This window comes from Simochromis diagramma, unplaced genomic scaffold (assembly GCF_900408965.1).
Source record: "Simochromis diagramma unplaced genomic scaffold, fSimDia1.1 OVJJ01000483.1, whole genome shotgun sequence".
Lineage (NCBI taxonomy): Eukaryota > Metazoa > Chordata > Actinopteri > Cichliformes > Cichlidae > Simochromis > Simochromis diagramma.
Window position 1 is genome coordinate 354878 of NW_024386835.1, and position 23075 is coordinate 377952.

General features: G+C 43.1%; 3 protein-coding genes across 5 annotated transcripts; 2 read left to right on the forward strand and 1 right to left on the reverse strand.

Annotated features, from left to right (window-relative positions):
- Positions 1-35: 35 nt before the first annotated feature.
- On the forward strand, positions 36-4766 carry zgc:112334 (uncharacterized protein LOC619199 homolog). Its single transcript, XM_040028597.1, has 12 exons — positions 36-142; positions 862-963; positions 1538-1645; positions 1737-1833; positions 1936-2070; positions 2154-2352; positions 2437-2568; positions 3230-3329; positions 3420-3591; positions 3692-3836; positions 3925-3979; positions 4073-4766. The coding sequence occupies exons 2-12, from the start codon at positions 919-921 to the stop codon at positions 4214-4216; spliced, it is 1332 nt and encodes a 443-aa protein (XP_039884531.1). The 5' UTR covers positions 36-142; positions 862-918; the 3' UTR covers positions 4217-4766.
- Positions 4767-5420: 654 nt separating this feature from the next.
- On the reverse strand, positions 5421-10900 carry ndufaf3 (NADH:ubiquinone oxidoreductase complex assembly factor). 2 transcript variants are annotated; one of them, XM_040028620.1, is made up of 5 exons: positions 10813-10900; positions 7968-8163; positions 7735-7801; positions 6401-6501; positions 5421-6283 (listed from the first exon to the last, which is right to left on the reverse strand). In XM_040028620.1, the coding sequence occupies exons 2-5, from the start codon at positions 8088-8090 to the stop codon at positions 6164-6166; spliced, it is 411 nt and encodes a 136-aa protein (XP_039884554.1). In that variant the 5' UTR covers positions 8091-8163; positions 10813-10900; the 3' UTR covers positions 5421-6163. The 2 variants fall into 2 exon arrangements, with proteins under 2 accessions (XP_039884554.1, XP_039884553.1); XM_040028619.1 differs by lacking the exon at positions 10813-10900 and adding an exon at positions 10053-10226.
- Positions 10374-22477, forward strand: LOC120731547 (NCK-interacting protein with SH3 domain-like). 2 transcript variants are annotated; one of them, XM_040028609.1, is made up of 13 exons: positions 10374-10977; positions 11831-11943; positions 12027-12237; positions 14413-14488; positions 14625-15205; positions 17585-17755; positions 18250-18336; positions 19461-19599; positions 19699-19779; positions 19998-20126; positions 20325-20414; positions 20522-20694; positions 20942-22477. In XM_040028609.1, the coding sequence occupies exons 1-13, from the start codon at positions 10807-10809 to the stop codon at positions 21164-21166; spliced, it is 2247 nt and encodes a 748-aa protein (XP_039884543.1). In that variant the 5' UTR covers positions 10374-10806; the 3' UTR covers positions 21167-22477. The 2 variants fall into 2 exon arrangements, with proteins under 2 accessions (XP_039884543.1, XP_039884540.1); XM_040028606.1 differs by having other exon boundaries at positions 10375-10977; positions 14622-15205.
- Positions 22478-23075: the final 598 nt, after the last annotated feature.

The following is a 23075-nucleotide window of genomic DNA, read 5'->3' on the forward strand; positions in this document are numbered from 1 at the left end:
CAACTCGTCGGTTGCCCAAGTGATATTAAGCGATTGCTTTAAGGAAAAAAAAAAAAAACAGTTCCGGCACGGACCCGGAAATCTTTTTTCTCGAGGCTTCATGGGAAATGAAGTTTTTTTGGTGACTGTTGTCAATAGAGACGTGAGAAAGAAAAAAAAATACTAGAAATGTATTAGATATTTATTGATATTTAATTTGTTTTAACAGTTCAGAGGAAATAGTATACTGTAAACATATATAGAATGTACTATACTGTTACTGGAAAGAAAAACAAGCAGGCTCACTGAAACCCACATACATCATAAAGGAAAATATTGAAAAATATTTATTATATTTTAGTTTTATACAGAACATGAAACTTTATGGACGGATGTTGTTCATATTAGGACACCTAGTGGTGATAAACAGAAGTACCTCAAGAATATGCACATTTGTACTTTTTCTCCACCACCTGGCATTTAGTTTCTTTTCAAATTATAACCACGACAGCGTATCATTAATATAGCTGTTTGTTTGTTGCTTGGTTGTTTTACAGATTGTAATCATATTACAAGAAAGCAGCATACTCTTTTTCCTTCAATAATATAATTTTTAACAAAATAAACAAACAAAAAACTGAAAAACAGACACAGTAATTTGAAAATGTGACTTAGTATCATTACAACAGTGGGATATATTATATGTATAATAATACCTCAATCTGCAGTGACTGAGAAGCTCATAGAGCCAATCTCTCTCTATCACACACACACACACACACACTGCATAGATGGGTCTTAAGAGGATTATTGCAAAGGGGAACACCAAGCAATTGGTGTCACCTATCATCATCACACCTGTTTCTGTCTTACTACACACAGACCCACACTCATAGACTGTGACAGGCTGCGGAAACAAAGCACTGGTACTCAGTGAGGATGGAGCAAGAATATGATATTATCGTGCTTGGAACTGGACTGAAGGTACGAAATTTATATTTGCTGTAAAATCTAAAATGAAATAATCTCTTTTGAATCTCTCTATATATATGATTCTGTTGGTTAACAGGATTTTATGCCTACTTTATTGTCAGTACAAAGCTTGAACCCCGTGAACTGAGCAGGCCATCTTTTGTCATGTGGTCTGAGATGGAAATGTTCTGAGCTGACCAAAACCAGAAACCCCGCTGTGAGCAAGATATATATTTTCTGCAAAGTGCTAAAAAAAAGATGCCTCACAATAACTGCGACCTTACCAAAACAGTTCTCAAGCAGAGGCACAGTCCTTTTACTGAGCACTTGCAATCATGACTTCTTTCATTTCCTCTTTTCACTCTTGATTCAATAAGTGATTAAAGTCTGTAAGTGAGTGGACTTTCTGCCATGTTTTTCTCGCTTTTACTAATGATCCACGTGCAGACTTGTTAAGCTCTTGCTGGCTGCTAAGGGGGATTTATGGCAATTACCTCTTTAGTCTAGTCCTGATCTGTATACCTTAAACTACCAGCTGCTGATTCGGACACATTTGCCCCTCTGTTTTCTTCCTCATCTCTTTCAGGAATGCATCCTCTCTGGTTTAATGACTTTAAGTGGGAAAAAGGTTCTCCACATTGATAAGAATCCTTATTATGGAGGAGAGAGTGCATCCATTTCTCCCCTTGAGGAGGTGCAGGCAAACAAATACAAAACTCATGAGCATGCATGCACGTACCTTCATTTGAACACTGCTGATAATAAGGTGTTTCCTTTATTTGCAGCTGTACAAGAAGTTTAAGACTCCTGGTCCTCCAAAATCGATGGGCAGAGGGAAAGAGTGGAATGTTGACCTCATCTCCAAATTTTTTCTTTCCACCGGTGAAAGTTTACTGTTTATTGGCAGGTGTTTGTGCAATGTCTTGCTGATTGTTTTGATAGAAATGAGCATGCTTTAATTTTTGGGTGCTGTGGTTTGTGCAGGTCAGATCGTAAAAATCTTGTTGCACACCGAGGTTACTCGGTATCTGGACTTTAAAGTCGTAGAAGGCAGCTACGTATACAAAGGAGGAAAAGTGCACAAAGTCCCCGCCAGTGAAAAAGACGCAGATGCTTCAGGTGCCAAATCAAGTCATTCCACTTTTTAAGACAAGTTTCCAGACGGCCATAGCTTTATAACGCTGAAATATACATATTTTCAGATCTGATGGGCATGTTCGACAAGAGGAGGTTCAAGAAGCTGCTGCTCTTTGCTCTGAACTTTGACATAAGAAACCCTCGTACCCACCATGATGTGGATCCTCACAAAACGACCACAAGGGAATTGTTCCATCGCTACGACCTGGGACTTGATGTCATAGAGTTTATAGGTCACGCCATAGCCTTGCACAACAGTGAGAGGTCAGTTATAGGAACTTAAGTGAAACAACACTGAAAACAGATTAGTAGGCATGATTTAAACCTGTCCACCTGCCGTCCTCGCAGTTACCTGGACCGGCCCTGTGTGGAAACCATCAGTCGGATCAGGCTGTACTCCGATTCGCTGTCCTGTCGAAACACCAGTCCGTACCTCTACCCACTGTATGGTCTCGGGGAGATACCACAGGGTTTTGCCAGGTCAGGTTCTCACTAGTTCTTTGATTTATGTTCATCAACAGTTTAATTAGTTTAATTCGACTTTTTTAATTCGAGTGCAAAAATCCTAGATATTTGCACTCTAGGATTCAGTGCAAGTATATCATCATCAGCCTCCAGCAAGCATGACCTTTAGTGGATGTTCTTCCACTGAAAGTTAAAAGTGGCCCCTTTTTTAAATTTCCATATTATCAGTCAGTCAGTCAGCATGATTCACAATTCAAAATAAATCTTATTTATCATATACCAAGCCCCTCAGTTCATCCTTTAACAAAGGCTTCCTTCCACGTCCCTTTTAAGAAAACTTTCTTCTGATTGGTTGCTCCTTGCAAACAAAAGGTTTGAGCTGCAGGTGGGTGGGGCTTATCTTCTCAAAGCTAGAGCTGCGTACCTGAAATGATCACATTAGGGAAATCCAGTCTTAATGACAACATTCAGAGCCAAGAGTGGGAAAAACTTTATAAAACCAAATGTTCAGAGATGCTGATGTCTTTCTTTTAAACTTTTCTCATTTTTAATGTGAGCATGTGCCATTATAGCACTTTCTAGCACACATAAAGAAAAGCATAATAAAAGCTGTTTAAAGGAAACGTTCAGACATTCATGCTTGCACTTATAAGATCCAGTCCTCTTTGTGTTTCAGACTGAATGCAGAGTATGGAGGAACGTTCCTGCTGAACAGGGCAGTGGATGAAATTGTGATGGATAGTGGCAAAGTGAAAGCTGTGAAATCTGAGGGGAAGGTGGAGTAGACAAAATTAAGCCCTGCAGTCACTGTCCAGGAGGCATTTGTACTCCCACTGATGTGGTCTTTTTTTCTCTCCTTCTAACAGCTGTTCCACTGCAAACAGTTAATCTGTGATCCCAGCTACGTTCCCAATCAAGTGAGGAAGGTGGGGTGTGTCGTTAGGGCGATCTGTTTTCTAAATCATCCAGTTAAACACACTCATGATGTCAGCTCCTGTCAGATCATCATCCCTCAAACTCAGCTTAACAGGAAGTCAGGTACTAAGTTATACTACCACAATATCTAACATGTACAAAGTTGAACCCTCTGACCTGCTCTTCCTGGATTTGCTCCTCTACTACTTCCTCCTCCATGCAGACATTTATATATCTGTAGTGTCCTTTGCGCACAACGTGGCATCAGATGGGATGTACATCGCCACAGTCAGCACAACTGCAGAAACCACCAACCCAGAGAAAGAACTGCAGCCAGGACTCGAGCTCCTCGAACCCATCGTGCACAAGTTAGTGACACTCTGAAGACTTAAATCTGACAGTTTGTGTTTTTGTGGTGTGATTTAATTCGATGCAATTCCTTCTTGTTGAATTCAGATTTGTGTCTGTCAGCAATCTGCTAGTTCCAAATGAAGATGGAAAAAAGAGTCAGGTAATGATGGGGTTTCCCCAAAACTAAAACAATGACAGACTGAAAATAGGATGGTGGCCTTAATTTTTTTTTAAATCTCTTCTGTCCTTTTAGATATTTGTGTCCCGCTCGTATGATGCAACAAACCACTTTGAGACTGAGTGTGAGGACATCAAAGACATGTACCAGCGACTCACAGGGACAGAGCTCAGCTTTGCAGGATCCAGGCACCAGTCTCATAACTCTGATGACGACTGAGGACAGCTTGATGTCAGCAGCTGGGAGGCCGTAAATGTATGTGGTGTATAATCATCATTCATGGATGATTATATGCCACAGCTGTAAAGCAGAGGGTGTGATGTAGGGTGTAGACTGAACAGAGAGTGTGCTACGTAACTGCCTGACGTCTCTTTTGCCTCTTAATTTGTTTGCTGTAATTTCTCTCTCGTGTGAAAATCTGCTAAATAATGATGTTGCTACTTTGTTATGAGAGAAGGTAATACATCAATAGAACTTTTCTGCTGGATAGTTTTTACATCGGTTGTTTACACCAGAGTGAAACTTTTTTTTATTTTATATTACTTATCAAGTTATATTGACTAAAAAACAGAAAATGTTGTGAAAGTATTGAATGCAGTGTCTACCTTCACATTCAATGTTTGTTTGCTCTTCAAATTCACTTAGGAAAATAGGTCGCCTAACTGGATGTCAATCAATCAATCAATCAAGGCTTTATTCGCCACATGCAGGTTGCCCTGCAGTGAAATGGCCTTACACACACAACACAGACATCACATGGGGATACAGGTCAGAGATCGGTAGCGTTACAGAAAAAACACTGAAATATACACTACAATAGGAAAGTACAAGAGGAAAAAAAAAAAAAAAAAGAGACCTCTAGTCATGCTGGGCTCCTGGGAGGACAGCATGAGAACAGGAGAAAAAAAAAAACTCCTCTGCACAAAAAGCACATAAATGTCCACAGCACAACATTATGGAACACGTGACAAGCAACAGGGATGGGTAACTTTAACCAAAGTTAAAGTTAATTAGATAGATTTTTTTTAAAGTGTTGATCAGTGAGAGTGTTTATGAGCTGCAACATGCAGCTTGTGAGCGATGAGGGTTTAAAGTGTTCAGCCTGACGCTGGGCATCTTCACCGAGACAGATGATTAGCGATGAATCACACTGATGTGTAAAGGATTACTGGACTCTCTTATCTGTGGGGCTTATGTGTGAGAAGGACAAAGCCAATAAATTAGATGCTGCACAAACAGCTTGTCAGCGGCAGCGTGCTGGATGCAGAGGACGGACAGACGCACGGAGTAAAGAGGCTTATCCAAATGAAGGACACTGGCCACCACCACCTCTGGTAGCCACATTAAAACTATTTCTTTAACAAACGATCCCCTTTAACTGCTGCCCAGATCACATTCAAAATGAAAACACTGCATGCTGAGGTGATCTTACTACTGATTTATTGTAAACAATAAAAATACATTACACTTATGCTGCGGTAAAGCATTTATATTTTTATACAAGCAAAACTTGTGTTTATATATAAGAACATGCTTACACTTTATTACAGTCTAATTCTGGATTCCTTGACTTGAGTCTTCTTTTAAACTCATGCACACAGAGCTATAAGCAGAATTACAACGGTGATGTGAGACATTTTTATGTGCAACCACATGCTGACTGAAATGTGTGACAGGAAACCCAAAATCAGCATTCACTGGTACACAAACCTCACAGAGATCACTGGGTGAAGGTGGCTGCTACTGTGCTCGTTTACAGCTCTGTATTTATAGACTGTCAGATAGTTATGTTACACTGGGCCTTTGTGCAGCCCTCAGCTGTACGAATTAAGCTTTTAGCATTTTAGCTCCTCACCCTTGAGCTAGCTTCTCCTGACTGGCTGATCCTTCCAAACAGGTTTGAACAGCCAGAGGTGTGCGCCTTAGGTGACCACATTAAAGGTATCAGCTCCCACTGACATCATCCAGAGACTAAGTTTAAAAAGAAGTTTTAAATGAACATCTTCTGGTACGACACTATAAATGTCAGGAAAAGCGTAAAAGAGTCACTTAACTTTGTCTATAAGGAAATAAGAGTTGTAATAAAGTGTTGGAGCTTGTTACTACTGGAGTTTTGTGCACAGGCAGATCATCAGTAAACTGCTGACCATTTGCAGTGATCACCTTCTACATGTTGTTGTTGTTCCCAAGGACTTCAAGTGCTGTGCTGGGTGATGGAGGGATCAGGCCTGCGGCTACAATTCTTCGCTCGCTCATTAGGAAGTTGAAGGTTGCACACGCGTTTGGCTGCAAATCAGAATAAATGAATGAAAAAAGACATAAAAAGAGACAATAAGAAGTATTCCAGTGTCTGTTAGCTCATGCCATGCTGTCAGAAAGAGAACAGGATCACTTGTATTTTACCGTGTCCTGCACCTCCACAGAGATGCCTTTACTCTTCAGAAGTGCGAGCACCGAGGGGTTGATTCGTTCCAGTCGTGCGCCTGTGCCCAGCACGAGAATCTCTTCACAAACCAGGAAGAACAGACAATGAGGCAGATAACATTAACAATAACATTTCAGTGGACACATAGAAGAGAGTGGACACTCTGGCAAGGACATTAATGTACCTCACTTAGTGGAACACAAATGATTCTCATGTACAAAGACTGAGCTGAAACAGACTGAGCGCGCTCGCTGCCCGACTGTTAAAACAGGCAGACACATGAACAGACGTTTGCCAAAAGAGAAGCGACTGTGCCAACAGTGTGGTGGAGCCATTATACAAACGGAGCTGCACTTTCTCACTGCCACTGCTCAGTTTCTCACACTTTCGCAAGTCCACATACAGAGTGTTGGTGGTGCTGACTAATGAGCCAGAGCAGACTTTCAAGACGGGAACCATGACAGATAACCCAGCAAATGCTTTGGTTTTTTTAATAACTGTGGACCAACTCACTTTTCTCAGTATTTAGTTTTGGTTTAAAACTAGCTTAGAAAAAAAAAAATCAAACAAAGAAAACATCTGCTAGTTCTGCTTTGACACTGTTGGTCATAACATTTTAATTCAAAGCCTTCATGATGCAGATGGTTTAACAGGTCCGGTCCTCGATTGGTTTTCATCACAATAATGAATCTTACCTTACAATACAAAGTGACCTGAGTCAACTGTTGTCGTTGTTGACTGTAGAAATAAAATTGAATTGTACTGAATCACACCTCCAAAAAAACTCCAAAAGTAAAAATTAATCAGGGGTTCCTCAGGGGTCTGCCCTTGGTTCTTTACCTCTTTAACCTTTAAATCTTCCTGTATGGTTCCATCTTTAAAGAAGACAGAATATATATTCTTATGCAGATGATACATGGTTCTACCTATCATTTCACGTTGATGATAATTTTACTCTGAAAAATTACTGGATGTTTAGAAAATTTTAGAACTAAACAGACCAGACAGAGATATTTGTTGTTGGTTCAGAAAGTCAGAGACAGAAGATTTGCTCACATGAATCAACTCTGTCTCTGAAAGACCTCGAACAAGTCAGAAACCATGGCATCATTTTGCAGTGAACTCAGCTTTGATAATCAAGGTTACCAGAACTGCTTTCTACCACTTAAAAAAACTCATCTTTAACTGACTCTGTGAAATCGGTCCATACTTTCATATCAAGCAAGTTAGATTATTGTAATGTTCAATTTGCAGAATTGACAAAATCATCAGTCATCTGTTTAAAGGTCTGCTTTAGTGCGTATATTGGTACCTATTTTTGGTTCAAGCATGTGGAAGAGTGAAACACTTTCTTCTGTGATATCTTTCGAACTTCCGATCTGCAGAGAGAGAAAACACACACACACACACACACACACACACACACACACACACACACACACACACACACACACACATATATAGTTGTTAAAATAAACTACAAAAAAAAAAGAGAATTTCATAAACTTTCACAAACTGCAAGGACAGACTGGAAAGCACTTTCACCTTCCACTGCAGGATAGCAGGAGGCAGCACGGCACAAGGCCCATACACCCTGTTTCCATCGATATTGAATCCTGCAGAACTGTAGCTGTGGATGAGGACCCCATTGTCTACATCCTTCTGCATGACAGAGACTGTGGTGCGCTGGTACAACTCATCATCGGAGGGTTCCAGTCTATGAGCTCGGGACAAAAATGGGCTAAAGAAAGACAACAAAACCCCCACAAGGGTTAGAACCAGAACCATAAACAGTAGCAATTGTTTTCTATAGTACTGAAAAACTGTGGGTGTGAAACAGATAGAAATCTCTGCACATTCGCCACCACTTTGAATTTCAAAAAACAGGCTGCACCACGGAGCTGCTGCCCAACGGCCCACTTTACACGCCAACCCACTGATAAGGATGTGAGCCAAAAGCTTTAGGCCTCGTTCTGCAAGCCAGGAGCCAAAATATCTGCTCGTCTAAGGAGCTGCAGCAAATGTTAGCCTGCTGTCACACTTTCTTTCCAGGCTATTCCAGAAAACTGAGCTAGATCAGCACTTCTTTGATTCTGAGCTTCTCTGGTCAGATGGAGTCTCACCAGCGGCTTTTAGCAGTGTGACTGGCAATATAAGCCCGGGAAACAGCATGTATGACAGGTAGGTATGAGATAGTAGTAGATGAGAGGTCTGCTGCCTCTGTTGTGTGGAGTGGAGCAGGTGTGGTGGGTTGTCCACGTGCAGTTTCTTCAGTGACCTCCTGTCGCTCACTGACTCAGACAGCTCCATATTCTGACCAATGATGGTTCCAGCCTTGTGAATTTGTTTGTTGGTCCTGCTGGCATATCTGGCACTAATGCTGCCAGCAGACAACAGGCTAAGAGAAGAGCTCCAGCATTCTGTTGCACAAATTGATCGTACCCTTCTTGCACAAAACATCAGTGTTGGCCCTCCATATGATGAACAAACGCAATAAATAAATAAGAATAATCTCAAATTTAAACCTGGATGAACTGCAGTTTAGGTTAATCTAAATTTCCCCATCAGCTGCATAGTTACACTCAAGTCAAGTGGCTTTATTGTCATTTCAATCATGTGTAGTGGTACAGTACACAGTGAAGTGAGACAATGTTCCTCCAAGACCATGGTGGTACATATAACAGACAATCAATACATGATTACATAAAGTGCAAGTGTGCAAAAATTGCAAAAAAACAAAACAAAGACAGTGCAACACCACCATCATCACATCCCAAAAGTGCTCTAATGGACTGAGATCTGGAAACTGTGATGTTTAAATGATGCTCAGCTGGTACTAGGTGGCCAAAACTATGCCAGGTTCGACATGCTGTGTACTTACAGATGCCTTTCTGCATGCCTCGGCTGCAGTGAGTGGTTATTTGATTTACTGCTGCCTTTCTGTCAACCACAAAGTTGGCCATTCTCCCACAATTCTCCTGCAACCTCTGACAAAAAGAAGGGATTTTCATCCAGAGAACTGCTAGTCAGAGGATTTTTTTTCTGGACCGTTCTTTGCAAACCTTAGAAACGTCTGTGTGGAAAAATCCCAGTAGACCAGCAGTTTCTGAAATATTCAGACTAGCCTGACAATCTGACACCAAGTCATATTTCCTCGCCATTATAGTGCTCAGGTTCAGGCTTCATGCTGTGTAACTATAAAATATGCTGCCCTGTGATACCATATCAAAGCAGTCAGCAGTCAAAGCAGTATAAAGCAGTCAGTTCATTCATGACATAAGCTTGCATAATTTCTATTACCTTTTTTAAATCATTTTAGGCATGACAAACATTAAGCCGCTAAGCTTCTTTAATATAAGGATATGATCTTTATGAGCAGGTTGTATGCTCATAAATACTTTGACACTGTAAGTTAATGAGGTCATTGTGCTTAAATTACGCTTTTTCATGGAACAGCGATTTGCAAAATGACAAGACTGATACTGCATACTGACAATAACTTATTTTTATCGAGACTTCTGTAACAAATGCAGGTATTTCATCAAGGTTTCACGACTACAGAGGGAGAAGGAACGCTAAAATATAGGAACTTAATTGAAAAGTGAGCCTTAAAACGAAACACCGCCCTACCTCGAGAAAGCGGGCACCGCTCTGGAGGAGAACAGAAAGCCCTGGGTTGATTTCTGAAGGAGAAATCTGGCAAAAACCGCAGCAGTGGCCATGTTAACAGGGAAATGACCCAACCGGTGGCAGGCTGTGGGACATAACACAGTGTAACACCAGGCACTCGTTTCCGGTGCTGTGTAATGCAAAGTCGAACATCTTTCATTTATTCCTTTTTTGTTTATTCTTTAAAGAAAACATCACGTTATCTTGTTTACATCACGCATTTAAGTTAATCAGATGCACAATAATAATAATAATAATAATACGTACTGAAGGAAAAAAAAGGGGGGGGGGGCGAAATTAACGGAATAACGGCTAACAGTTGGTTACATACGCATGCAGGTAACTCTTACGTAAAAGTATAGATATTAAAATATTAATGTCATTTTTATTTCCGTTTTTGTCGCCTATATGTCGGGTGTTATCCGTATTTAGCTGAAATTTCAATAAAGATATAAAATAAAATACCAATTCAGCTCTGTCTTTGATTAAAATGTCTGGGGGGCGTGTTCGGTGGGATGTGACAGCGCCCTCCTACGGTGTTTACGGTAACAGTCGGGTCAGATGATCCGAGCTGCATTGTAAATAGACATGCCTTCGTAGCCGCTTTAAATCACCCCCAGCAAAGCAGATTTCGGCACTCGGGCACTGCTTATCTCCAGATAACCCTTCTCTGTCGTTATCGGGTCGTTTCGCTGTCTTAAAGTGTCATTAAAGTATGTACCGGTCTTTGTACGCCTTCCGATCCTCGGAGCCCAACTCGCTGCACTTCGCGGCCGGAGAAAGCTTTCTAATCCTGGAGAGGAGCAACAAACACTGGTGGCTGGGGTCCCGCTGCAGCTCGGGGGAAACCGGCTACATCCCCGCCTCGTATATCGAAAAAATCCAGGTAAAAACAATGTTTGCAATGCTCACTTTCCCTCTTTGGTTTCAGTGAATGGCATCAGTGACCGAGCTGCACCCTGGGGTGACGTGAAATCCAGGGAATGCGTAGTAAAGCGGCTGAATTGATGCGATCAGACGGATTCAGTGTACCGCTATATGTGCTGCAGTGCAAGCCATGTTGAGGGTGTCAGGGTGGGGGAATGCATGCTTGCGAAATAATAAGCCATAAATTATTGCAAAGGTTGCAGTATGTAGGGACATGGGGTGGCTTTTTTTCTCCCTGCACTGCAGTTGCTGACTGCGACAGAGAGGAGCTTGCAGGAGGATGGGACAGGAAAAGAGTCAGGAAAGGATGCAATATAAGAGGATGACAAGGGGAAATACTGAGTAAGGATGAGAGATAGAGCAGATTCAAGGCCACCACCTCTGCCACACAGAGCCATTGTTTCTGCTCAGATTAACTCATCTCCTCCTGTGACTGTGTATCATTTTCATTCTGAGGATTTTCTGCTCTCTCATTGTTTTCAAAAGTAGCTGTTCCTTCCACATAACTTTGATTCCCTCTCAGTCACACCCAGATGAGCTCAGCAGTCTCCAGACTCATAGTGAACTAGTCAGAGCATGTTATTTAAAAGAAAAAAAAGTGTCTCACAGGAGAGGAGCGCTGACTGTAATTAATGACATTGGCCTGAATGTGCAGCCTCAGTGAGCATGTGTGACTCTGGTTAAAAGGCTGTTCATGTTAGATAACCGTCCCAGTTTGTCTCACCCTCAGAGCCATATGGCTTGCCCGGTTTTGATCATTTTGTATGCCACTTAATATTTAATTGAGTTTATCCCCCGCGTCTCTCTCTCAGGCTCCGGAGCAGGATGAGGTACTGCAGTCCATCGACAGAGCGATCGAAGGAATCCACAATGTGGCCTTAAAGAATGGAGGCAAATACAATCTGGAGCAGCGGGATGTTCTGCAGTGAGTGAAGCTCTTTATGGAGATGGTACAGCTCAGTGTTTCTCTCTGTGCTGTGTTTGAATCGCTGCCCTCCTCTGTCGCAGAAAGCTCATCCATCACAGAAAGGAGACCCTCGCTCGGCGAAGTTCGTCCTCCGCCAGTCACAAACAGGGCCTCCCATCTTCCAGCAGTGAGATATCGCTCAGTCAAACCCCTCCTCCACCCAATGGCCTTAGCAGAGACTATCAACGACAGGGAAGCGTGCCGTTATCAGGAAGCATGGACAGTATGCAAGGACAACAGGGTTTTTATCAGGTAACAAGCAGGTGCAGTTTTTCTTACCTCATGCTCCAATTAATCTGTTAATATAAATGTGAATTATTAACATGAAAAAGCCTCGGTGCACGCAAGAGGTGCAGGGCATGGCAATCAATCTGATATATACATATAAATATTATTGTTTATTATTGTCTGCTCAGCTGTGATGCTGCTCTGGTGCATGTGCTGCAAAAAAGGAGTTTAAAGAGGGGAGTCAGAGCCGCTCTGTACCTGTCGGGTCGCATTTTTAAACAATGTTCTGAAAAAAAATGAAGAAAAGTTTCATACTGGTGTTTGTGTATCATGCAGCACTGTGCAAAAGTCTTGAGCCACTCCTCGTTTCTTTATATTTTGCTTTCAAGATGTCAGACGAAGTTTTTTTAAGTGGTCTTAAGCAATAGTTCTCCAAGCTTTCTGAAGGTCTTTTAGAGTTTCTCTTTGAACATTTGCTGTTTTTTTTAACTTATTTTCAGTTCAATCCTTTTACCTGTAACCTGACTGTGAATCATTCAGGCATACAAAAGGCACCTAACTCACAGGATGAACCACCGTTGTGTCTACGTATAACAGACAACACAGGAAAGAAGCAGTTAGTGTGTACTTAATAAATATGAGGAAACTGGACAGGTGAAGAATAAAAGAGGAAGTGTCAGGTATTAAAAAAAGCTATCTACAGCTGATGAACAGTATCTGAAAGTCATGGCCAACAGAAATGCAGCAAAGACCTGACACAGTACCTGAACAATGCATCTGGCCCTGCAGTTGATCCATCAAAAATCAGTGGCAACAGCGGAGTCAGGGATGAATCCAAATTCAGACTCAACATTACTGAAGCTGTGTGCGCTTTCACTTTGACAGAATGAAATAAAAGGCAGCCAAAAAGAGCTCTGAATGTCCTTCAAGAAGCCTGGAGAACTATTCCTGAAGACTGCTTAAAGAAACTAGAAGAAAGTTTGACTAAGAGAGTTTAGGCTGTGCTGAAGAGGCGGCTGTGGCTCAGGCCGTAGAGCAAGTCTTGTGCTAATAGGAAGGCCGGTGGTTCAGTCTGCATGCCAGATATCCTTGAGCAAGATACTGACCCTGAGTTGCTCTGTAATGCCTGCATGGGAGTATGAATTTGTGTGAATGTCAGACAGAAAGCACTTAACTGTAGAAAAAAAGTGCTTGTATGAATGGGTGTGAATGGGTCTGTGAGGCATGTTGTATAAAGCAGTTTGAGAAACTTGCTGTATTAGAACCATGATACCAAATGTTGACTTTCAGGTGCATTTCAAGCACATAACGAATGAGGCGTTCCTCAAGACTTTTTGCATTATAATGCGTGTCCCAGTACTGATCTATTTGTGAAAGGCGATGATATTAGCCGGAGTGTAAATGAGTTTTCATGAAGCTCAGACAACAGGTTGATCTGCTCATTGGTTCCTCCACAGCGTGACCTGCTTTCAGTGTCTGTCTTGATTTTATACAGAACATTTTTTTTAACCCAATAATTTGTTAGTATTTTTGTTAGTATAATTGTAAGTACACTTGGTCTTCTTTGTGATTGTGCCGTTAATCTTCTTTAATATGTGCTGTTCAGGTTTCACAAGGGACCTGAAATGTGGGAGCTTTGTTTGTGAGCCCTTTTTTTTTTTTTTTTTTTTTTGCTACTAGTTGGTAATTACTGTGACCCATAATTATTTTGTAACAATAGACAACACGTTAATACCAATAAACCGCATTAGTTACTTATTTTTATTATTCCTGCTCCTTTTCTCACGCAGTGCTTCACCATCTGTTCATGGATAGACTTTGCTGTAAACACATTTTTTGTGAGGCATGTCTGCGTGTGGCAGCAAAGATGAGCAGCAGCGTGAATCTGGATCTTTCTCCTCTGTGGAGAAAAGATGAAATGAAGTTAATTTGAGAATAAGAATAATCTGTGCACAAAAGAAAATATCACCACATCGAAAAACACATTTTTTTAAATCTGATTTTATAGAAAAATAGGAACGTGAATACATTTTTTCTGTGGATATTTTTGAGTGTTTGACGAGATTATTTTATCTTAAAAAGATTAGTTCTCTGAGTTCAATGTTAATGCTGAGCTGTGGAAGTTAAGTCTCCATCAGCCAGCTGTGCTCCTCCTGGACCGCGAGATGACATGTTTGTTGTCTCCGTCCCTTCCATCAGGTGCCACCTCAGGCCCGGCGTGCTGCTCCGATCACTCCGCCTCCCCCTGAAAAGCAGAGGAACCACCGGCGTCCAGGTGACTTTAAGCCTTGCACTCGTCACCTAAAAACAGATTACGCTCTCAGTGTTTTCGCTCCTGCAGCTCTATTCTTAGTCATTCCTGTTTGCGCTCTCCTTTCTGTAACTGGAGCTCTCTTCCTCTCTCTCAGCAGAGCCAGAGGTCCCCTCCAGAGTGTCCTCTCTTCCCTCGTCCCCTGCTCCCTCCCTCTCGATCAGCACCACCTCCATAGACACGGGCTCCTCCCTCTCTCCGATCTCCTCTGAAGTCAGTCTGCCAAGTATTTCCAGCACCCCTCCTCCTCCTGTGCCGTCCCGTGTCAAGCCCCCCGGGCCGCCTCCGGACCTGCTGCCCTCTGACTCGTCTCCTCAGCCGGCTCCTGCAAAGAAAAGCCCCGCACCGCAGCCCCCCCAGCCTACCCCACCCTCCCAGCGCAGCACCCCTCCACAGCCTGCTGCTCCTGCTGCTCCTGCTGCTGAGGAGGACCAGCGGGAGCCTGAGTGGCCCGTCGCCCCCACGTCTGTTGCTGAAAACCCTCCTGGCAGCTCCTCGACCTCTGAGGTGGTTCCCATGACCATTGGAGCTGAACTGATTGAGCTGGTGCGAAAGAACACGGGCTTGAGCTACGAGCTGTCGCGGGTCGCCGTCGGCGTGGTGGTCGCCCATCTGCAGACCACTTTGCCGCAGGCCTCCCCCGCTTTGGAGCAAGTCCTCGTCTCGTTGGTGGAGAGCAAGGTCAGATTTGTTTTCATCACATGGCGTGGCTCCAGCACACTGGCGCCCAGCCAGTTTAAGAGCAGAACGCCGGAGTCGTTTAGAGTTTCAGCTCCCGCTGCATTTAGCAGCGAGGGCAGTTCACACAGGATCACTCACACATCTTTAGATACAAGCGTCACGCTTTTCTGTTTCCACTGCTGTCAGGTGGAGATTGTGGTGGAGTGGGTAATGTGACCCCAAATCCCAGTAGATGCCAACTTGTGGCTCCATCCCGTGTTTACACGCTGACATGTGTGCACACATCCTGTCGAAGAGCTCGAATAGTCTGCGGTCTCATCAGGTTGTTTTAATATGTAAAACACTCAACTTAGAATAAGTTCAAACAAAATCAAAATTAGAGTCAGCCACAGTGTTAAACAGCCTGCCTTGTGTTGCTATGGCAACTTCGAACTCTCAGGACGTGAGTAGGGTGCTGTCCTGTGGTGTTTGGCAGCAGATCAGCTGGACTCAAGGGGGTGGAGCCTTCGTGGGTCTGGTTTGTTCTACTCCATGGCTTTGATTGTGATCCTGATTGGGAATTCCAGAAAGCTGGTTTAACAAACTCTGAATCAAACATTTAAATCTGAGATGGGAAACTTGAGTTCTCAGTTCCAGAAAATCTTATCAGTCAACTCAGAGTATGTTCACCCCGAGTTAAGCACATGGAGGATTCACCATGGCAACAGGTAGATGAAGAGCGTCCAATAGAATCCAGTGGAATGTTAATTTGTGCCGATGCGGACCGTGATGAAGAAAGAGCAGGAGCAGAGAAACGATTCAGTGTCAACGCCCAACTTAAATGTTCACGATAGAAGTATTAAAGCCTCGGATATCATTATTCAGCTGAGAGGGACGAAGAACGTGGCAGATGAGACGCAGCTCATGTACCTTTGAAATCAGGAAGACTGATTTTGGTGATTTGTAGTGGAAAGGATCTCAGGGTTTAAAGTAAATATTGTTAGATTTTTTTTTTATTGTTCTCAACAGCGTTTAAAATCTTTTCTTCCAGCCTGTCATCTGTTTTTATGATGAAATGCTGCCACAAAGGTTCAGACCGCCTGCAGCCTGGATTCAAAGCCCCACTTTAAACCACATTTCTTCCCATTTTAGAGTCCCAGTGCATCAGTGCACAGTCTTGACTCAAATATTTATATAAATTGTAACAAGATGCCATCTGTGAGCTGTGATATGAGCTTTGATGTGGACCGTGTGAGTGAGGAAATGAAACTGAATGTCAGACAGATGTTTCAGGTTCAGCAAAGGAGGGGAGGGGGCAGACACAAACCTGCCAGGAAGCTGGTTAGATTCAGAGTTAGCTCAGAGTTAAGTCTCATGCTGTATCAAAAAAACAAGTTTCACTAAACCTGCTTCCTGGACCAGGACTCACGCCAGTGCCATTACCACGGGGGGGATGGGGGTCAGTGCTGGTAAAATCCAGATAAATACCAGTTTAATTTTGTGGCTCATCAGTTCATGCTGGCTTTAATGCTTTCTTAATGAACTGCAGAGGACAGCCTCTTTATAAAACAACCGTCAATGTGCCCAGCTGTGCTGCCCGCACACATCCAAGATCTTCATCGACTTCATTGGATTCTTCCTTTATGGGTCACCACATCAGGTCATCTGCCTTCCTATCATCCTCCTCTGGCACACCACTGCTCTACACGTCCTCCTTCGCTGCATCCATGAATCTTCTCTGAGGTCTTCTTCTTTTCTTCAGTGTCTTTTGTATCCATCTCAGCCTTGCCTCCAAACCGCTCGACCTGAGCCGTCCCTCCAATGGACTCGTTTCTAATCCCGCTTAACCTCCAATGAAAATCTTTCAACTCTGCCACCTCTAGCTCGGCCCTGTGTGTGTTTCCGTTAGCGCACATCCAAGATGATTAACACAAACACCAAGAAAAAACTCTGGTCTTCACCTTTAAAGCTGCTCTGATAAATGTTTTTATATTTAAGGATGACACAACTAATAATTGTTTGGAGATACGTAATAGTGATGGTTTTCTTTATGTTACAGCAGCAGTGGGGAATAGTTTTTTATTTGGGTGTTTTTAGTCAAAAAGTTCCAGTAAATTCTTTGCTCGTGTGTCTCTGATCCAAAGGAAGAAGGAGGCTTCTCTTTGGAAGGTTTCAAACGCAGTGAAACGATTAGAAAATAAATGTTTTTCTCTCTTCATGGAGACAAGAACATAGAAACATGAGAGCGAAAGCCAGGTGACCTGAAATGCAACTCCAGCCGTCCACTAAACAGAAAACGAAAGTGTTGTTTTGTCTGTCCTTTAGTGTGAGCCTGTGTGTTCGCTGTAACGGGTTAAACAAACGCAGGCGTGTGCTGATGTTTCTTATCCGTCCCTGTAGGACCTGAGTGCGGCGCTGCCGCAGGGCCAGGTGTGTCACGATGAACAGCGGCTGGAGGTGATCTTCAGCGACCTCGCCCGTCACCGGGACGACTCCCAGCAGCGTAGCTGGGCGCTTCATGAAGATCACGCTCTCATCGCCTGCTACCTCGAGGAGCTGCTGAAGATACTGGTATGCGTTTCTGTTAAATATGCCAACGGGATTCATTTATTAAACTGTAACAAGCAAGAAGAAGAAGAAGAGCAAACTTCCAAGGAAACTGGAAGGAAGTGGATTTAGGTCAGGAGAGGGAAGCTTTTCAATGTGTTTTTACATACCTAGTAGACAGGACTGATCTGTTGTTATGATTGTGATGTGAACATTTCCTCTGATAAGCCTGTGATGCGAACCCAGGACGCGTCCAGATGTTGTGTAGTAAATACCAGACGCGTCTGATAGGATCAGAGCGGCTCAGACGGCTCCCAAATCCAGCGACGCACTTAAAGACTGAATCTGGAACCGCTTCAGGCTGCTGAATGAGCTTTGTTGGCAGTTTGTGCTGAGCCACAGTGGGATGCCCAGATGAGCTGTTAATGGCGCTCCTGCGATGTGTGGGAGTCTGATTGTTTGGGGATTATGAAGTTTCATTGTTATGTAATGTGACTGCCTTTGCTTTGTGTCCTCAGACCGATGCAGATCCAGAGGTGTGTAAGAGGATGTGCAAGGCCAACGACTTTGAGAACGTGCTGTCCCTGGTTTCCTATTATCAGATGGTGAGATGTGATGTGAACACAACAAAGGATTTGATGTTTGACTCAAATAAAAATAAAGCATCAGCCGTAAAATGTCGCGATGCCTCAGAAAGAACTGCGGCAAATATTGTGTGTTTGATATTTTTCATATTTTTGGTAAGAAGTTACACTGAATGTCATCATTTTGGGCTTTTAATTATTTATTTAAACTCTCCTTTTACCAGGATGGAATGATTGTACAGCATACATCTTTAATGGCTTTAAAAAACAAGAACTGGGTTCAACAAGTTTGGATTTATTTTGTATTTTCTCTGAAGGTCAAAAGTATAGATACACATCTGTAATCTTTTAATAAGTAGTGCTGAAGGTCCTACAGTGCTTTTTAACTTGAAAAGACCAAGGCCTCGTAACGTGATTGTATCATGACTGATACGACTGGTAGTTTCTCTTTGCTTGCGTAAAAATTGATTCGTTTGACAGCGTTCGCTGGATTAACTCAGAACAACGGGAAAACCTTCTAGAGAAACGTTTGATGATCAGCTGTCAAACATGGTGGTGGTAGCATCACGCTCTGGACTGTTTTGTTTCCAGTGGTATTGGTACATTGCATAAAGTGGATGGAATAACGAAGGAGGACAACTACCTCCAAATTCTTCAACTTCACCTCAAATCAACAGTTAGATGACTGAAACTTTGACACATCCGGGTTTTCGGACAGGACACTGATCGCTGGTTTTGGCTAAAACAGGCTAGAATTAGTCATGTGGAAAAGCTTCCCAAAGGCCTGACCATAACCCTATTAATCATTTGCTGTACCTAAAAGTTGAGCCCATGCCAGGAACCAACCAGTTTAAATGAACTTTATCAATTCTTCCAAGAAGAAGAGTCCAGAGTTGTTCCAGAAGCTTTTTGATGGCTTCCAAAAGTGTCCGGTCTGTGCTGTACAATCATCTGACTCTTGTCAAACAGTTCAAAGAAACCATTAAAAGCCCAAAATCAGCACGATGTTCGTGTTTGTGTAGTTGGATATCTGTGTGAAGCATCTGTCAGAGCCGCCCTTGTTCAGCCTGGCTGACCTCAGTCAGAGCTTTACTGTTGTTGTGCGTGTTGTGTGATGATCCGGTCTCGCTGTCGCCTTCGTGCAGGAGCACCGTGTGTCTTTGCGGCTGTTGCTGCTCAAAGTTTTTGGGGCAATGTGCAGCCTGGATGCTGCTCTCATCTCCGCCCTTCTCAACTCAATCCTCCCCATGGAGCTGGCAAGAGATCTTCAGACTGACACACAAGGTGAAAATGTCACTCATTGCAGTTCCTCTTGTTTTATAGCTCAGTTAAAATTAGCCACGTTTGTCTGATTCACTCATTTTTTTTATGTTTTTCCTTCAGAACACCAGAAGATGTGCTACACAGCTTTGCTGCTAACTATGATATTCTCAATGGGAGAGCAGGTTCCATATCATCACTACGGTATGTCCGCTCGCTCATCATTGGATGAATCTGCTGTGTGACACAAAGCAGTGCTTTGAGTTCAGTTTCCTGGCTGTGCTTTTGTCATCATTTCCAGCACATTATGAGAGGCTTATTCAAGCTAAACACATCAAGAAGTTTGACACGTGGGATTTAAAAGCTCAGCCTAAAGGCTATTGTGTGCAGTAATAAAAACACTGGACTCTCCCTGCTTGCAGAACACTTGAATGCCGAGTTTGTTCAGTTTCTGCTGGGTGTGGTGGAGGACGGGCATCCCTCTGATCCCACAGAGCAGCTGCCTGACATCTTCCTGAACCTCGTGCTTTCCTTCAACCTGCACCACACTGGTGAGAACAGCCTCCACAGATGCTTTTATCAGCGTTTTTGTACAAATCATAGCAGGAACCTGAAGGAGTTGGTTTTATTTGTAATTATAACAAATGGAGCAAGGCCATAATTTCAGTGTTCTCTGGATCATTTTTACCTTGAAATGGGTTTACGTAGAAAGGAGTTTAATAGTTGTGCTGCATGTTTGTGTCAACCAGCTCCCAGCAACAACGTGATCATGAACGAACTGAAGCAGAAAAACGTCAAGATCCTCTCAGAGAAAGTGCTGCTGCTCCTGAACAGAGGCGGTAAAAGAAACTATTTTTGGGAGCATCCTCACTTTTATCCTTCATAAATATTCTTCATACGTCTTCTTTTTTTTTTTTACATTTTTCATGTCCTTTCCCGCCCCCAGACGACCCCGTGTGCATGTTCAAACACACTCCGCCTGCACCGCACTCGGTGCTCAAGTTCCTGCAGGATGTTTTCGCCAGCCGAGAGACTGCCGACATCTTCTACCGCACCGACATGATGGTGATGATCGACATCGCCGTTCGACAGATATCTGACCTTTCACCTGGTGACAAGGTGGGACACTGAAAGCTGCTGATGTAATTAAGTTGCTGATAAGGAAGTGGGCTTTAGTGGGCCACTGTGGCTCTGGAAAGAGAGAGAGGGGTGATTCTGTTGTTTGCTTGTTTGGGTTACGGGATTCAAAGGCAAAACGTTTAAGTCAAACTGTCAAACAAAAGGGGGAAATCATATTTCATGGATGCACTGCATCCATATTTGTCATGCACATGATTATTTTTTCTCCTTGTCCCTCCCTGTGAAGCTGCGGATGGAGTATCTCTCCCTCATGCACTCCATAATGCGCTCGACGGACTACCTCGAGCACCGGCACCGCCTGTCGGATCTGCAGGGGACGCTGCAGAGGATTCTCAGGGAGGAAGAAGATCCCGGCGAGGATGAAGGGAGCGCTACGGCGAAACAGATGGATAAGCTGATCGTGCAGCAGATCTACAAGGAGTTCCCGCAGATCTGCGAGAACCAGGACTAACCGGCGCCAGTATCACAAACTGTAGTCTACTCCCAGCTACTGCGGCGAGGTACGGTAAAGATTAAAAGAGGAAGAGCGGACGTTTGAAGACGACTCGTACCCCACGCCGGCCCGTGCTGAGAGAAGCCGGTGTTTACTCCAGTGCTGCAGCGTGCGTGGGATGCTGAGTGTTATTTGAATAATGAGTGTGTGAGAGTGTGTGAGTGTTTAAGAAGGAAGAAATCTGACAAATGCACAAAAGGTTTGTGCCATATTTGGTGAATTAGTAAGTGGCCAATCCTTGAAGCTCATCTCAAAGCGAATCCTTAGCAATAATGTCCTTGTGAAGCTTACGTGGACTAACTGCATGCACCTAAAAGTATTGTTGAAATTAACTGACTAATAACCACAGGTAAACTCTATTCTAACCAAACTGACTGCAGTTTACAGATTTATAGCAGGAAGGCAAATCAGTGCTTACGGTAGATGATTTGAGGCCACAGCTTCAGTGTGGAGAGAAAGCTTTGAACCTTTACGTGCTTCCCTTTTAGTGGGACCAAACTACTGTGTGTTACTGACAGCGATATTTTCACCACAGGTCACTGCACTCTTAAAACTGACTTCCTCTTTTATTCATATCCTCCATCCTAATTTAAGACGAGTAGAACAACTTGAGCAAGTTTACTTCTCTGGCGAGAAAAGCACAGTCTGACTCGCGCGTTGCCGATACTAAGCTTTTTGCTGATTAAGCTGCCGCTGCTTATTATCGAGTCTCTTCTCGCTCTGGTACTTTCCTCACAGCTTTTCGCTCTGTACCTGCAAAAGCGAAGCTCCTCAAGCATCACGCCTCATCGACCGTTTACGGCTTCTGTGCTGCAGTAAAGCAAAATTCTGATAACTGGCTTGTGAGCTGTGGCAGGAGTGTTATTACATTATCAGTGTTGTTGATTTCCAGTTTCTCATGTTCATACTTAAAGTCAAGAAGAAGAACTGTAATGCAGGGCATTTATTTGATCTCACTGTGGTTTAAATACTTTCATACCTTCCCCCTGATTGTTTTTTTCCCCTCCTCTCAACACTGTAGTGATGATGTTGTTCATTATTATCTGATTTTTAATCCCTGGCATTGCTTCTCCTGACACGATCCAGAGGTGATATCAGACTTTTAGTGTGAGTGTTTCATTCTCTGGTTGACTGTGTGTGTCTCTTTACGGTGTATGTGCGTTCCTTTGTGCGCGTGCGAGTGGTGAACGTCTCCATGATTCACTTTGTCTGCGAATGTGCTGCGGCTGTGTTATAATGAAACTAATAAAGCTCTATTTTAACAGTGAACTGTATTTTTGAGAGTGTGATTGCGGGGCAGAATATCCTCATTCACAGTCTTCACTGCACTAACGACACAACAAATGTGAAAGTCAGATTTGGCTGTTTGTTTGTTTTATTCAGAGTTCAGAATCATTTAATTCTTTTATTTATTTTATATTTATTGTATTCAATTTATTTTAAACATTATTGCACAACTAAGGTGTTGGAAACATTGCTCTGAGATGTTGGTCCATACTGACATGACGGCATCGCAGAGTTGCTGCAGATTTGTCAGCTACACATCAGTGGTGAGACTCTCCCGTTCCATCACATCCTCGAGGTGCTCTGTTGGATGCATCTGGTGGCCATTTGAAAACAGTGAAATATTCATGTTCAAGAAACCAGTTTGAGATGATTTGAGCTTTGCGGCATGATGATCCTGGTAGAAGCAGCCACTGGATGATGGGAACACTGTGGTGACAGAAGGATGGATATGGTCAGTAACAATACCAAGCCAGGCTGTGGTGTTTAAACGATGCTCAGTTGGCACAAAAGGATCCAAAATATGCAAAGAACATTTTCCCTACACCGTTACAGCTTTTATGCTTTCATTATATTCTGACCC